The sequence below is a fragment of the Manihot esculenta genome, chromosome 17 (assembly GCF_001659605.2).
Source record: "Manihot esculenta cultivar AM560-2 chromosome 17, M.esculenta_v8, whole genome shotgun sequence".
In the NCBI taxonomy this organism is placed as follows: Eukaryota; Viridiplantae; Streptophyta; class Magnoliopsida; order Malpighiales; family Euphorbiaceae; genus Manihot; species Manihot esculenta.
Window position 1 is genome coordinate 28,455,242 of NC_035177.2, and position 14,927 is coordinate 28,470,168.

General features: G+C 30.9%; 2 protein-coding genes across 2 annotated transcripts; both read left to right on the forward strand.

The window, feature by feature from the left end:
• The first annotated feature begins 5,094 nt into the window (after positions 1 to 5,094).
• Positions 5,095 to 5,824, forward strand: LOC110605638 (MLP-like protein 43). Its single transcript, XM_021744272.2, has 2 exons — positions 5,095 to 5,334; positions 5,415 to 5,824. Exons 1-2 carry the CDS (start codon positions 5,148 to 5,150, stop codon positions 5,690 to 5,692), a joined length of 465 nt encoding a protein of 154 aa, XP_021599964.1. The 5' UTR covers positions 5,095 to 5,147; the 3' UTR covers positions 5,693 to 5,824.
• Positions 5,825 to 7,905: 2,081 nt separating this feature from the next.
• LOC110604738 (MLP-like protein 34) lies at positions 7,906 to 8,632 on the forward strand. Its single transcript, XM_021743023.2, has 2 exons — positions 7,906 to 8,150; positions 8,231 to 8,632. Exons 1-2 carry the CDS (start codon positions 7,964 to 7,966, stop codon positions 8,506 to 8,508), a joined length of 465 nt encoding a protein of 154 aa, XP_021598715.1. The 5' UTR covers positions 7,906 to 7,963; the 3' UTR covers positions 8,509 to 8,632.
• The last annotated feature ends 6,295 nt before the right edge of the window (positions 8,633 to 14,927 follow it).

Here is a 14,927-nt window from a genome sequence, read left to right on the forward strand (position 1 = left end):
TATCCAAGACGCGAGTATTGTCCCTTGTCTAACTGCTTTGTTTCTTCTTTGTGATTTTCACTGAAGGCTGTTCTAATCCGTTTTAGTTTTGAATCTTTGCAACTTTTGACGTGAAAATGGACCAAATCAAGCCCCCGAAGAACTTTATGCTATCTCGGGAGAGCATGAATGCTACGTTAGATGCCCTCCGAGCTGGGCAATCAGTGGGGGAGACTACTCAGAGGGTGGCTGAAGTCATTTCCTCCAGGTCGGGTGGCCGGCCTGCTGCCCCAGCCCTAGCTCCTTTGCAGGCCTCCAGACCAAGCTCCCGAGGTGTTAGGACCTCTAGACCTTCCAACCGTAGCAGGTCAAGCTTGGCTCCTCAGTCTTCTCAAGCCCACAGGTCCCAGTGGGCTTCTACTGAGGGGGCGATAAAGGCTCCCAGGGTCGCCGCCAGGCCGGTTGAAGGCACCGAGCTGGTGAGGATAGACGTTCCTGAGGAGAGGTTGGAGACCTCCGCAACTGAGGAGAGGGCTCCTGAAGGGGGGATGGAGATTATCCCTGCTGGTGAAAATGCCTAGGGGGCTTCTGTTGAGGTCACCCCCGTTACTGAGGAGGGAGAGCCCAGGCCAGTTGATGAGGCCGTCTCTGAGGGCGCTGTGAAGGGTCCGGGAGCAAGCGTCTGCCTCCTTCTAAAGTTCCTGCCTCGGCTCCTGCTTCTAAGAAGTCTCGGACATCCAAGAGACCAGCTCCAGCTCTGCCTCCTCTTGAGAAGAAGAAGGAGACTTCTGTGGTGCCTCTGCTGTCTGCTCTCGACAATGACATTTTAAACGCGGAGAACATCACTCATCAATCTCCGGCGAGCGTTGTTGCAGAAATCTTACAGGAGCGGATGTTTGGCAGGGTCACAGAAGCTTCGGATCCTCGTCTGCTTGCTCTCACTGGCCTTTTGGCGAGTTCTACACGAGAGCAAGTAGCATTCCAATCTTGGACTCGAGAGGAGCTAGGGGGTACAATTAAGGGGATGCTCCTGATGGTAAGTTGTTCTTCTTACTTTCGAATTCTTTCATTCGATTTCCGTTGTCTATCATTTTAATATTTTTTTCTCTCTGTGTTAGCTGATGGACCTCTTTATGGAGGTAGACGCCCGAGACGAGTCCACTTGGAGCACTGTGGACCACCAGATTGAAGAGGCGCGTCTTGAAGAAAATTTGATCGCAACCAACGATGCCCAGGGTCACCTTGTTGCTGCTCAGGGGCATCTGAAGACCCTTAGGGAGGAGCTAGCCCATACCAAGAGGCTCTAGAGGGGGCTGCTAAGAGGGCAGCTGCTGCGGAGAGTGGTCATGAAGAAGCCTTAAAACAACTGTCCTCTTTGGAAGAGGTCCAAAGGGAGAGGGATGAGGCCATGAGCCAAAGGGATGAGGCCCGGCACCAGCACGAGCTATTGAAGACAAATATTAATGTTGTGGGGGCCCAGAGCGATGAAGCCCTAGCTCGAGTCGTGGTCCTCGAGCAGGAGCTAGCCAAGCAAGCTGATAACTTTAAAGACTTGACTTCAGAAGCTGAGGCATCTAAACTCCAAAATCAGTACCTTAGCCAAGAAGTCGAGGCTTTGAAGAAGAGGTGTGCAGCCCTGCTCGAGGATGCTAAGCTTGCTGAAGACAGGGTCCAGTTGGAGTGTGAGGAGCGGCTGAGGGAGTATAAGGAGTCAGTCGAGCTGAAGAAAGAGATCGAGCAAGCCTGTGAAGCTCGTCTTCAAAGCTATAAAGACTCTTCTGAGTTGAAAATCAAGATAGCAGAGGCCTGCGAGGAGTGACTTGCGGAATACAAAGCCTCTGATGACATGAAGAATGCGATATGGCATAAGGGCTTCCGCATGTTCGTCTCCGGTTTCAATCGAGGCTTGAGGGAAGCCAAACATGCCCCTTCCACCCCTTTGGCTGAACTCCGAGTTGCCAAAGTAGACTCTGATGGTGAGGACGTGCTTTACTGTCGCTTTGTAGTCTCAGCCGGTTTAATGGTGCCAGGGGCACTTGGGGAGCCCGGTCACCTACCTCACTGAGGTCTTGCACAAGATTCAGGCACTGTGGCCTTACTGTCGCTTCGTCGTCTCAGCCGATTTAATGGTGCCGGAGGCACTTGGGGAGCCCAGTCACCTACCTCACTGAAGTCTTCTAGCATCTGTTCTTTATTTCTCAAAGAAAATTTAAGATGCATAATAATAGAAATAATTTTGCTTGCTAAAAATGGTGTTATTCAATTCATTCATATTCTCAAAATATAATAATTTTCTTCATGTTATAAATATTCTAAGGGAAATACCTCTTCAGATGCTGGATATTCCAAGCATGGGGTTCCAGGTTTCCCTGTAGGTCTTCAATTCGGTATACCCCTGGCTTAACCACTTTGACTATTCTGAACAGGCCCTCCCAGGTCGGCGCCAGTTTTCCTACTGCCGCTCTCTTTCCAGTAGCTTCCAGATTTCTCAGGGCTAGATCTCCTACCTTCAGGCTTCTTTCTCTGAACCTTTGATTGTAATAACCAACCGCTCTTTGTTGATAGGCGGCAGTACGGACTTGAGCTTCCTCCCTGATTTGTTCCAAGGCATCCAGATTACTTCTCAGTTTATCAATGTCGGCGTTCTCGTCATTGAACTGGACTCGATGTGTAGGGACTTGTAGCTCGATTGGAACTACGACCTCAATGCCAAATGCGAGTGCGAAGGGCGTCTCTTTGGTGGACGTCCTAGGGGTAGTTTGGAGTGCCCACAGGATGCTATTGAGTTTATCAGCCCAATTTGCCTTAGCTCCATCAAGTCGCTTTTTTAGTCCCTGGAGGATAGCTCTGTTAGTAACCTCGGTTTGGTCGTTGGCCTGAGGGTGTGCCACCGAGGAGAATTTATGCCATATGCCCATATTCGTTGTGAATTCCTTGAAGGTCTTGCAGTCGAACTGTCTGCCATTATCCGATATGAGTACTCTTGGTATCCCAAACCTACATATGATGTTGCCCCAGACAAAATCTATCATCTTTCAGGCTGTAATTGTGGGGATTGCCTCCGCCTCTAGCCATTTTGAGAAATACTCCACAGCCACCACCACAAACTTTTTCTGCCTCATGGTTTTAGGAAAAGGTCCCAAGATGTCTATTTATTTATAAAAAATAAATTATTGACTTTAAAAATAATTTAATATTTTTATCAGTAAAATAATTTTTATTAATAATTTCTTTTGAATATTCTAAACATAAAAAAATTGAAAGATATTTTAGCTGCGTAATTTCCTTTGTGAAATTCATTCAAGCTAGAAGTAGTAGGGGTGAGTAGTATTCGGTTCAAACCGAAAAAATCGACCGAATCAAATCGATTTAAAAATTTAGTTCGGTTTTTTATATATTTTGGTTCGGTTCGGTTTTTAATTTCAGAAATTTCAGTTATTTCGGTTCGGTTCAGTTTTGATCAGAAAAAACCGAAAAAACCGAACCGAACCGATTAGTGATAATAATATATTTTTGTAATAATATAGAGAAATTAAATCATATTAAGATTAAAATATTTTAATTAAATTTGTAAATACTAAAAATAAAGTGTAAAAAATAAAAAGAAATTATTAAAAATCGAAACCGATTAAACCGAACCGAATCAGACCAGTTCGGTTCGATTAAGTTTCTGACCAAAATCAGTTCGGTTTGATTTTTATAAACACTAAAATTTCAATTTTTGATTTATTCAGTTCGATTCGGTTTTAAATCGAACCGACCGAATGCTCACCCTAAAAAGTAGCATAGCACTTTTAGATTCTCGTATATATTCACATTTTCATTTATTAATTATATATATATATATAAATTAAATATGGGATTTACTATAATTTAAAATAATATATTATTTATTTATGCATCAGATTTATATATTAAAATTTCCATGGCACCCTCTTCGAGTAGCTAGAAATACCTAATCTTATATAAAAAATAAATATTTTACTTAAACTTTAATAAAAATATTTTATTTAATTATTAAGACTAACTCGCTTTTATATATGAATTTAAATAATTTAAATTAAACTTTAACTAAATTTTAATTAAAATAAATTTAACATTAAAAATGATATAAAATTTAAATTTATAATTTATCTTATTATTTCTATTCGTGATAATTGTTTTATCTCACTAAACTTAAATAAAATGAAAAAACTTGCTTAAATGTTGAGTTTTAATTAGATTTTTTTAATTATTTTATTTAGATAAAGAACTCTATTTAATTACCAATAAAATATATGGAAGGGTTTGAGATTTAGGTAAAGAAATATTATTAAGCGTTAGTTATTTTACAATTCATAATGGAAGGTTGATAGGAATTTGAAGGGTTTGAATTATAATTCAAGAATTAAACTATTTGATTTATAAATAAAAAAAAATATTTTTATTAATTAATTTAAGGACTGAAAAGTTACTTTATTTAAACCATACAATAAATATTCGCCCAACTTTACATAATCTTATTACAAATAAAAAAATCAATAATTTTAAAACACTTTTTACAAATATCGTAAGAGATTAAAAGAAATCTTATCACTCATTATTATTGCTCCTTTTCTTTAAATTTTTATTATACTCAAAATATAAAGTATATTTATAATCTTTTTTATTGAAATATTTATAATCTCAAATTAGTTTATAAGTATTTATATTTTCATTTTAATTTATTTTCTATTATTTAACTATTTAAATTATTAAACTTACATAAATTATTATCATTCTCTTTTTTAAATAATTTTAAAATTAATTTTTCATTGCAAATGAAATTTAATTTATTATTTAATGAAATGTCAACTATATTACATCTTATTTTTCCTCTATCTTCTTGCCTTTTCCTTTTCCTTAACCAATAGTTTAGGATACATTACCTTAATAATAATTTTAATGAAAGAAAATTATTTAAGGCATTTGCAATATTTTTCATCCCATAATACACATTCTAATTGAAATCACTCAAAATAGTCACAGCTTAATAATTGAGTAGGAAAATATCTCAAATGACAATTCGGCTCATGCCACTTCTATATATAGAAAGCAATGCCAAAGGACTTCATGCATCATTAGATTCATCAGTGATCATAAGCATCACCAGAAACTCACTTTGTATTTTCTTTTTTCAAAAACTAAAAATGACACTATGGGGCAAATTAGAGGCACAATTTGGGATCGATGCTCATGCAGATCAATTTCATGATGTCTTCAGTTCCCGACCATACCTTATATCCAATATGTCCCCTCACAAAATTCATGGTGTTGATCTTCTTGAAGGTGAATGGGGTAAGGAAGGCGCTATTATCTGCTGGAAATATTTCTATGGTAAGTGTTTAATCTTTTTCAATTATAATTTTCTTTTTTTTTAAATAAAATTATTAATCAAGTATAAAAATGAAAAACAGATGGGTCTGTTCTAGTGGCTAAGGAAGTAATTGAAACCATAGATAATGTGAATTTGTTAACCGTCTTCAAAGTGATCGAAGGAGATGTGTTGAAAGAATATAAGAGTTTCAAGTTGACTGTTCAAGCAACGCCTAAAGGAGAGGGCAGTGTAGTGCGTTGGACCTTCGAATATGAAAAGATCCATGAGAATATACGAGATCCTTACTCCTTGCTAGAGTTTATTGTCCAAGTTAGTAAGGATGTTTCTGCTTATCTTGTGAAATGTTCGAATAAATGATCATGCAACATGTTATGCTCTAATACGTGGTTTGCATAATAATTAAATAAGTGCTCTATAATGAAGCACCAATGACAAACATGCATCTTTGCGTATGAACTTATATCTACAATGTATTAAATCTTAAAATTATGTTTGTGTTTTTTTTAATGATTACGCTTCCTTTATTAACATCTATCTAAATTTTTAATGTCTGATTGATGTTGATTCGACTTGATTTAAATCTATTTTTCTAATTTTTTATTATAAAAAATTAAAAATTCAAAGCAAATTCTAACAACTTAAAATTTAACATAGAATGAAAAATATTCGTGAAAACTTATCGACATAAACTATGATATTCATATCCAGAAATCTCTTCACCGGTCGTTTTCTCTGTTTCAAACAATGATTAGTAGCATTGATCAAATCTAATTTTTCTAGAAATTTCAATCAATTTTAAGTTTATCAAGATATATTGAAAAATAATTAAGTATGATACGTGAAATTAGAAGACTATGATCTTATCAAGGCACACTGATATATATCATAATTTAGAGGATATAGCCTTTGTTTGTTTATAAAGAATAAAATTTTTAAAAATATTTATTATGAAAAATATTTTTTAAAAATAAAAATAATTTTTAAGAAAATTTATTATTTATTATTTATATTAATATAAAAAAATAAAAATATGCAGCAATCGCACAAATATATATATATATATATATATATATATATATATATATATATATATATATATATATATATATATATATATATATATATATATATTGTTTAAAATAAAAGAAGAAAATATAAATTTATTTTTATTAGAATGAGATATATAATTATATAAGGCATTGTAACATTTTCCATCCCATAACACAAACCCTAATTGAAATCACTCACAATAGTCAATGCTTCATAATTGAGTAGGAAATATATGGCAACTAAGCTCATCCAACTTCTATATAAGGAAAGCAATGCCAAAACAGCATAAGCATTACCAAAAACTCTCTCTCCACATCTCCTTTTTCTTGAAAAGCAAAAATGCCGCTATTGGGCAAATTGGAGGCAGATGTTGAGATCAATGCTCCAGCAGATCAATTTCACCATGTCTTTAGTTGCAGACTACACCATGTATCCAATATGAGTCCCAATAAAATTCATGGTTGTGATCTCCGTAAAGGTGAATGGATAAGGAAGGCACCATCGTTTGCTGGAATTATTCTCGTGGTAAGCCTTAAATCTTCAATTGAAACTTTCTTTAGCTTCTATTTTAGTTTTTTTTTTTTTAATTATTAACTAAGTATTAAAATGAATAACAGATAAATCTTGTAAAATAGCTAAAGAGATAATTGAAACCATACATGATTTGAACTTGTCAACCACCTTCAATCAAAGTGATTGAAGGAGATCTATTGAAGGAGTACAAAAGTTTCAAGTTTATCATTCAAGGAAGTTTGGTGCATTGGACTTTGAAATATAAAAAAATCCATGAGAATATATCAGATCTTAATACATTATTGGAACTACTTATCCACTTGAGAAAGATGTTTGCTGCTCATCTCGTGGAATGTCAAAAGAAATTATCATAGATTATGTTATATCATAACGCGTGATATTTCGTGTAATGATTAAATAAGTACTCTATAATGAAGCACAAGTGGCTAGAACATTTTGTTGCAGAAAAAACTTGCCTAAAATCTATGTTATGTGTTTGTGTTACTCCAATATCAAAATGTCTGATACTATTTATATATCAATCTAAATATTTGATTTATAGTCGTTGCTCATATTAATGGCTTTAAATTCATTTCTTCAATTTACTATTGGAAAAAGAATATATATATTCAAATTTTGACGAGCAGATAATATATTATATGCTAAAAACAAACTCTTATATAACTGCTCAAAATATATTTTTATGTAAACCTTTTCTATTTATTATTATATTAATGTAATAAATATAAATTTATTTTGATGGAAAGGAGATATATTAAAATATATTTAAAATCTCTTATGATAAGGGACCAACAATATTTTAATGAAAGAAAATTATTTAAGGCATTTGCAATGTTTTTCATCCCATAATACACATTCTAATTGAAATCACTCAAAATAGTCACAGCTTCATAATTGAGCAGGAAAATATCTTAAATGACAATTAGGCTCATGCCACTTCTATATATAGAAAGCAATGCCAAAGGACTTCATGCATCATTAGATTCATTAGTGATCATAAGCATCACCAGAAACTCTGTATCTTTCTTTTTTCAAAAGCTAAAAATGACACTATGGGGCAAACTAGAGGCACAGTTTGGGATCAATGCTCCTGCAGATCAGTTTCATGATGTCTTCAGTTGTCGACCACACCATATATCCAATATGTCCCCTCACAATATTCATGATTGTGATCTTCATGAAGGTGAATGGGGTAAGGAAGGCGCTATTGTCTGCTGGAAATATTTCCATGGTAAGCGTTTAATCTTTTTCAATTGTATTTTTCTTTTTTTTTTTCTAAAAATTATTAATAAATATAAAAATGAAAAATAGATGGGTCTGCTAAAGTGGCTAAGCAAGTAATTGAAACCATAGATGATGTGAATTTGTTAACCGTCTTCAAAGTGATCGAAGGAGATCTGTTGAAGGAATATAAGAGTTTTAAGTTGACTGTTCAAGCTGCGCCTAAAGGAGAGGGCAGCGTGGTGCATTGGACCTTAGAATATGAGAAGATCCATGAGAATATACAAGATCCTTACTCCTTACTAGAGTTTATTGTCCAATTTAATAAGGATGTTTCTGCTCATCTCGTGAAATGTCCGAAGAAATGATCATGAACATGTTATGCTTTAATATGTGATTTGCATAATAATTAAATAAGTGCTCTATAATGAAGCACCAATGACAAACATATTTGTGTATGAACTTATATCTACAATGTATTAAATCTTAAAATGTATTAAATCTTAAAACTATGTTTGTGTTTTTTTTTAATGATTACGCTTTCTTTATTAATATCTATCTAAATTTTTAATGTCCGATTGATGTTGATTCGACTTGATTTAAATCTATTTTTTTAATTTTTTATTATAAAAAATTAAAAATTCAAAGCGAGCTCTAACAACTTAAAATTTAACATGGAATGAAAAATACTCATAAAAATTTATCGACATAAGCTATGCTATTCATATCTAGGAATTTCTTCACCAGTCGTTTCTTCTATTTCAAACAATGATTAGTAGCATTGATCAAATCTAATTTTCCTAAGATTTTCAATCAATTTTATGTTTATCAAGATGTATTAAAAAATAATTAAGTATATATGTAAAATTAGAAAACCATGACCTTATCAATGCACACTTATATATATCATAATTTAGAGGATATAGCCTCGTTTGTTTATAAAGAATAAATTTTTAAAAAATATTTATTATGAAAAATATTTTCTAAGAATAAAAATAATTTTTAAGAAAATAATTTTTAAGAAAATAACTTTTTTATTTGTGATTTTAAAAAATGAAGTCAATAAATTTTTTCTCTAAAATATTTTCTATTAATTAATCTTTTTCAATATTTCAAATATCAAAAAATTTAAAAACATTTTCATGCAAACAAACCACTTAATTTCCTCTTTGAAATTCATTTAAGCGATCATATATATTCATATTTGTGTATATCAAATCAATAGTATTATAATATATTTTTATATAAAATTTTCTATTTATTATTTATATTAATATAAAAAAAATATGCAGCAATCGCATATTGTTTAAAATAAAAGAAGAAAATATAAATTTATTTTTATTAGAATGCGATATATAATTATTTAAGGCATTGTAACATTTTCCATCCCCTAACACAAACCCTAATTGAAATCACTCAGAATAGTCAATGCTTAATAATTGAGTAGGAAAGATCTCTACTATATTAAAAATATATATATGGCAACTAAGCTCGTACCACTTCTATATGAAGAAAGCAATGAGAAAGCAGTATAAGCATTACCAAAAACTCTCTCTCCATATTTCCTTTTTCTTGAAAAGCAAAAATGACGCTATTGGGCAAATCGGAGGCAGATGTTGAGATCGATGCTCCAGCAGATCAATTTCACGATGTCTTTAATTAGTTGCAGACCACACCATGTATCCAACATGAGTCCCGATAAAATTCGTGGTTATGATCTTCGTGAAGGTGAATGGGTAAGAAAGGCACTGTGATTTGCTGGATTTATTCTTCTAATAAAATATTTAAAATATTAATTTAAGATGTTTCAGAAATATTACATTTTATCATTATCATCCTATTTTAAAAATAATTTTATTTAAATATTTTTATTAATTGTTTTATATGAATTTTTTTAATCCTCCCCATAAGTCTAGATGCACCATAAATTAAACCCTGACTCAAATTATATTACTAGACTTTGAAATATGAAAAAATCCATGAGAATATATCAGATCCTAATATATTACTGAAACTACTTATCCATTTAAGTAAAGATGTTTATGCTCATCTCCTGGAATATCAAAAGAAATTATCATAGATTATGTTATGTCATAACGCGTGATATTTCGTGTAATAATTAATTAAGTGCTCTATAATGAAACACAAGTGGCTGGGACATTTTGTTGCAGAAAAACTTGCCTAAAATCTATGTCATGTGTTTGTGTTACTCTATTATTATATGTCTTTTAATTTGATAAAATTAAAAATTAGAGATTAAATCATTTACTTTTTTTAAAAAAATAATTTAACAGCATAAAGTAAGGATTAAACTGTTAATTTTAAAATTTTATGCGGTTATATATTAATTTTGACCTAATTATTTTATAACAATTAATTTCAATGGTCTCATCCGTAGGAAATTCGTAATTAATATATTTTATTTATTTTTATATATTTATTGTGTGTTGAGTATATTATAATAGGGTCCAACATGCAAGTAATAATTCAAAATTTGAAAAATGTGATCTATTATTTTGTCCCAATTTGCATGCATAGAAGATTTACTCCAAACGGAAATAAGATTTTTTTCCATGGATTTTTTTTTTTTTTTTTTACATTGCGGAGAAAAAAATTACAATTAAGCAATTAGGCCTTTCAGAGAATAGGCCTATTAATCTGAAGGCAATATTTCTCAAAAACACAAATTTGCAACAATATCAATAAAAGTGTTTGCGAACATAGTGGTGTTACATAACATTAGCCCAAAAAAAGTTGTGTTGTCACTATAGAATAGAGATCACATGATAAAATTTAACAAGTAAAAAACGTTGTCTCGCTACAGGAGGAAATCCGGATACTTTAACACACAGACTATCGTCAAGACTCGCCCTCCCCGGATAGGCCGAGTCTTGACACAGAGTTACTGTTACTAGACACATTTCTATTTTGCCTAATTAGCTGACGATGTCCATTATCGAATAGTCGGCCACATTATTATTGGATTTTCAGGAAACACTATATTTATCTTCATTCCTTACAATATAAAAGGAGAACGATTTCAGAGGAAATGTATGCTATTTCTAATACTATTCAAACTTTAAGTAATTCTTTGCATTTCTCTGTTCATCTAAACACTGACTTCAGCATCAAATAGACTGTCGTGGGCACCCACCACCACCTCACGTTTTCTCTCTTGTAGGTTCTAGCCGATTACAGCTATGTTCCATTTCGGCTACGTCATCAATCCAATCTTAGCAACATCATTTGGTTCCATTGCCGGAAAAGATCCATTAAACTCACTCCTGGATCAGGCCCAGTTTCCTATCGTCTTGCCTCACTCGAAATGGCTGGAAACCCTACAGTTGCTGACAATACCATTACCAATAAGGGGGTCATCATTTCCTCTATCCCAAATAACTGAGAGAACATGCATCCAATGATTAATGAAGCAGACCTTAATAATTTGAACAATGAGCAGATACTCCAGTATATCCAAAGGTTGCAGGCCACTCTCGGGCAGTATAAGACTCGAGAAGAGGCGTCTAAGATGGACTCTGAAAGAAGAGATGAGACTTCCGTAAACACCCCCAAAGCCAAGACGGAAGCACCTAAAATGCAGCATAAAGGTAAGTGTGAATCTGAAGATAAATTAGATGAGGTTTCAAAAGAAGTGGATTGGAAGCTGATGACGTAATGTCATCTGGGTCCTGGATCCACACCAGTGAATATTGTCCGCTTTGGCTCAAGGCCGCACGGTTTTGCTTTAAAACGTGTCCACTGGGGTTTCAAGGGCAGAGACTTAGGATTTTAGTTTGGATGGATCTCGCCTCTTTCAGAAAAAATACTAGAGGAAACTTTTCCCGCTAAGTTCAAGTTGCCCTATTTGGATAAGTATTACGGAACGACAGACCCTTGAAGCCATCTAGCCATTTTCAGGATGACCATGGAGTTTCAAGATTTAAATGATTTTGTGTTATGCCGAATATTCCCTTCGACGCTCACGATTTCTGAAACTTATTAATAAGTATAAAAATAAAAAATTGATGGATCTCGCAAAGTGGCAAAAGAGATGATTGAAACCATAGACAATGTGAACTTATCAACCACTTACAAAATAATCGACAGAGATCTAATGAAGGAGTACAAGAGTTTCAAAGCTACCGTTCAAGCTACACCCAAAAGAAATGGCAGTCTGATGCATTGGACCTTGTTAATATAAGAAGCTGAATGAAAATATATCAGATCTCCATACATTAATGGAATTTATTATCCATTGCAGTAAGGATATTTCTGCTAAATGCCAGAAGAAATGATCATGGAATATGATCATCACATATTCATATCTAAGAATCTCTTTGCTGTTTTTTCAAACAATAAATAATCAATTAGTAGCATCTATTGATCTAGTTAATTTTTTGAAAGTTTTCGATCGATTTTAAATTTATCAATATGTGTTGATAATTAATTATGATACATAAAATCCGAGACCATGATTTTATTCATACAGATTGTAATAGACATCATAATTTGGAGGCAGGATTTAGATTCTATTTATTTATAAAAAATAAATTATTGTCTTTAAAAATAATTTAATATTTTTATCAGTAAAATAATTTTTATTATTCATTTCTTTTGAATATTCTAAACATAAAAAATTGAAAGATATTTTAACCGCGTAATTTCCTCTGTGAAATTCATTCAAGCTAGAAGTAGCATAGCACTTTTAGATGATCGTATATATTCACATTTTTATTTATTAATTATATATATATATAAATTAAATGTGGAATTTACTATAATTTAAAATAATATATTATTTATTTATGTATCAGATTTATATATTAAAATTTCCATGGAATTTTTCATCAAATAATGCTCAACTCCTCTATGAGTTATGGCACCCTCTTCGAGTAGCTAGAAATACCTAATCTTATATAAAAATAAATATTTTAATTACTTAAACTTTAATTAAAATATTTTATTTAATTATTAAGACTAACTCGCTTTTATATATGAATTTAAATAATTTAAATTAAATTTTAATTAAATTTTAAAATAAATTTAACACAAAAATAAGATAATTCACAATTTATCTTATTATTTTTATTTGTAGTAATTATTTTATCTCACTAATAATTTCAACCAAAGTGAGTGAAAAACATATATTTAGGGGTGTCCAGTATTTAGTTCAAACCGAAAAAAAAATTGATAAATTTAATTAATTTGAAAATTCAGTTGATTTTTTATTCAGTTCTGTTCGATTCAATTTTTAATTTCAAAAATTTTGATTATTTCAATTTGGTACGGTTTTGAGCAGAAAAAAATGAAAAAATTAAACTGAACCGATTAATGATAATAGTATATTATTTTCAATAATATAGAGATTAAATCATATTAATGTTAAAATATTTTAATTAAATTTTAAAATATTAAAAATAAAGTGTAAAAAATAAAAATTTATTAAAAATTCAAACCAATCAAATGAAATTAAATCAAACCGAATCATATTGGTTCATTTCTATTTGATTTTTTATCAAAATCAATTCGATTTTCATAAATACCAAAATTTTAATTTTTATATTATTCAATTCCATTTGATTTTGAATCAAATCGATCAAATGCTCACCCCTGAATATATATTGTGAAAAAGATTGCTTAAATGTTAGATTCATTATTACTTGAGTTTCAATTGGATTTTTTTAATAATTTTATTTAGATAAAGAACTCTATTTAATTACAAAAAAATATATGGAAATCCAATAATTTTATTTAGATAAAGAACTCTATTTAATTACAAAAAAATATATGGAAGGATTTGAGATTTAGGTAAAGAAATATTATTAAGCGTTAGTTATTTTACAATTCCATAATGGAAGGTTGATAGGAATTTGAAGGATTTGAATTATAATTCAAGAATTAAACTATTTGATTTATAAATAAAAAAAATATTTTTATTAATTAATTTAAGGACTGAAAAGTTACTTTATTTAAACCATACAATAAATATTTGCCCATGACTTTACATAATCTTATCACAAAAAAAATAAAATCAATAATTTTAAAACACTTTTTACAAATATCGTAAGAGATTAGAAGAAATCTTATCACTCATTATTATTGCTCCTTTTCTTTAAATTTTTATTATACTCAAAATATAAAGTATATTTATAAATAATTATCATATTATAATATCCAGAAAAAAAATATCACAAAAAACATTTCACCTTTATTTGCCCCCAAACATTTGAAAATACACTTTCACAAATATTGTCCCGATTGAGGAATCCCTATATATATTTAATTATTTTTATGATTTAATTATTCATATATTAAATTTACATTAATTATCGTTATAATCTTTTGAATATATTTTTATTGAAATATTGAAATATTTATAATTTCAAATTAGTTTATAAGTACTTATATTATCATTTTCATTTATTTTCTATTATTTAACTATTTAAATTATTAAACTTACATAAATTATTATCATTCTCTTTTTTAAATAATTTTAAAATTAATTTTTCATTGCAAATGAAAAATAATTTATTATTTAATGAAATGTCAACTATATTACATCTTATTTTTCCTCTATCTTTTTGCCTTTCCCTTTTCCTTAATAATAATAATAATAATTTTAATGAAAGAAAATTATTTAAGGCATTTGCAATATTTTTCATCCCATAATACACATTCTAATTGAAATCACTCAAAATAGTCACAGCTTCATAATTGAGTAGAAAAATATCTCAAATGACAATTAGGCTCATGCCATTTCTATATATAGAAAGCAATGCCAAAGGAC

What these genes read in the sequence shown, in the direction of transcription:
- LOC110605638 (XM_021744272.2), top strand. Translation starts at nt 5,148, where the DNA reads ATGACACTATGGGGCAAATTAGAGGCACAATTTGGGATCGATGCTCAT. An exon ending in CTGCTGGAAATATTTCTATG is followed by an intron (nt 5,335 to 5,414) that starts GTAAGTGTTTAA and finishes AATGAAAAACAG; the next exon opens with ATGGGTCTGTTCTAGTGGCT.
- LOC110604738 (XM_021743023.2), top strand. Translation starts at nt 7,964, where the DNA reads ATGACACTATGGGGCAAACTAGAGGCACAGTTTGGGATCAATGCTCCT. An exon ending in CTGCTGGAAATATTTCCATG is followed by an intron (nt 8,151 to 8,230) that starts GTAAGCGTTTAA and finishes AATGAAAAATAG; the next exon opens with ATGGGTCTGCTAAAGTGGCT.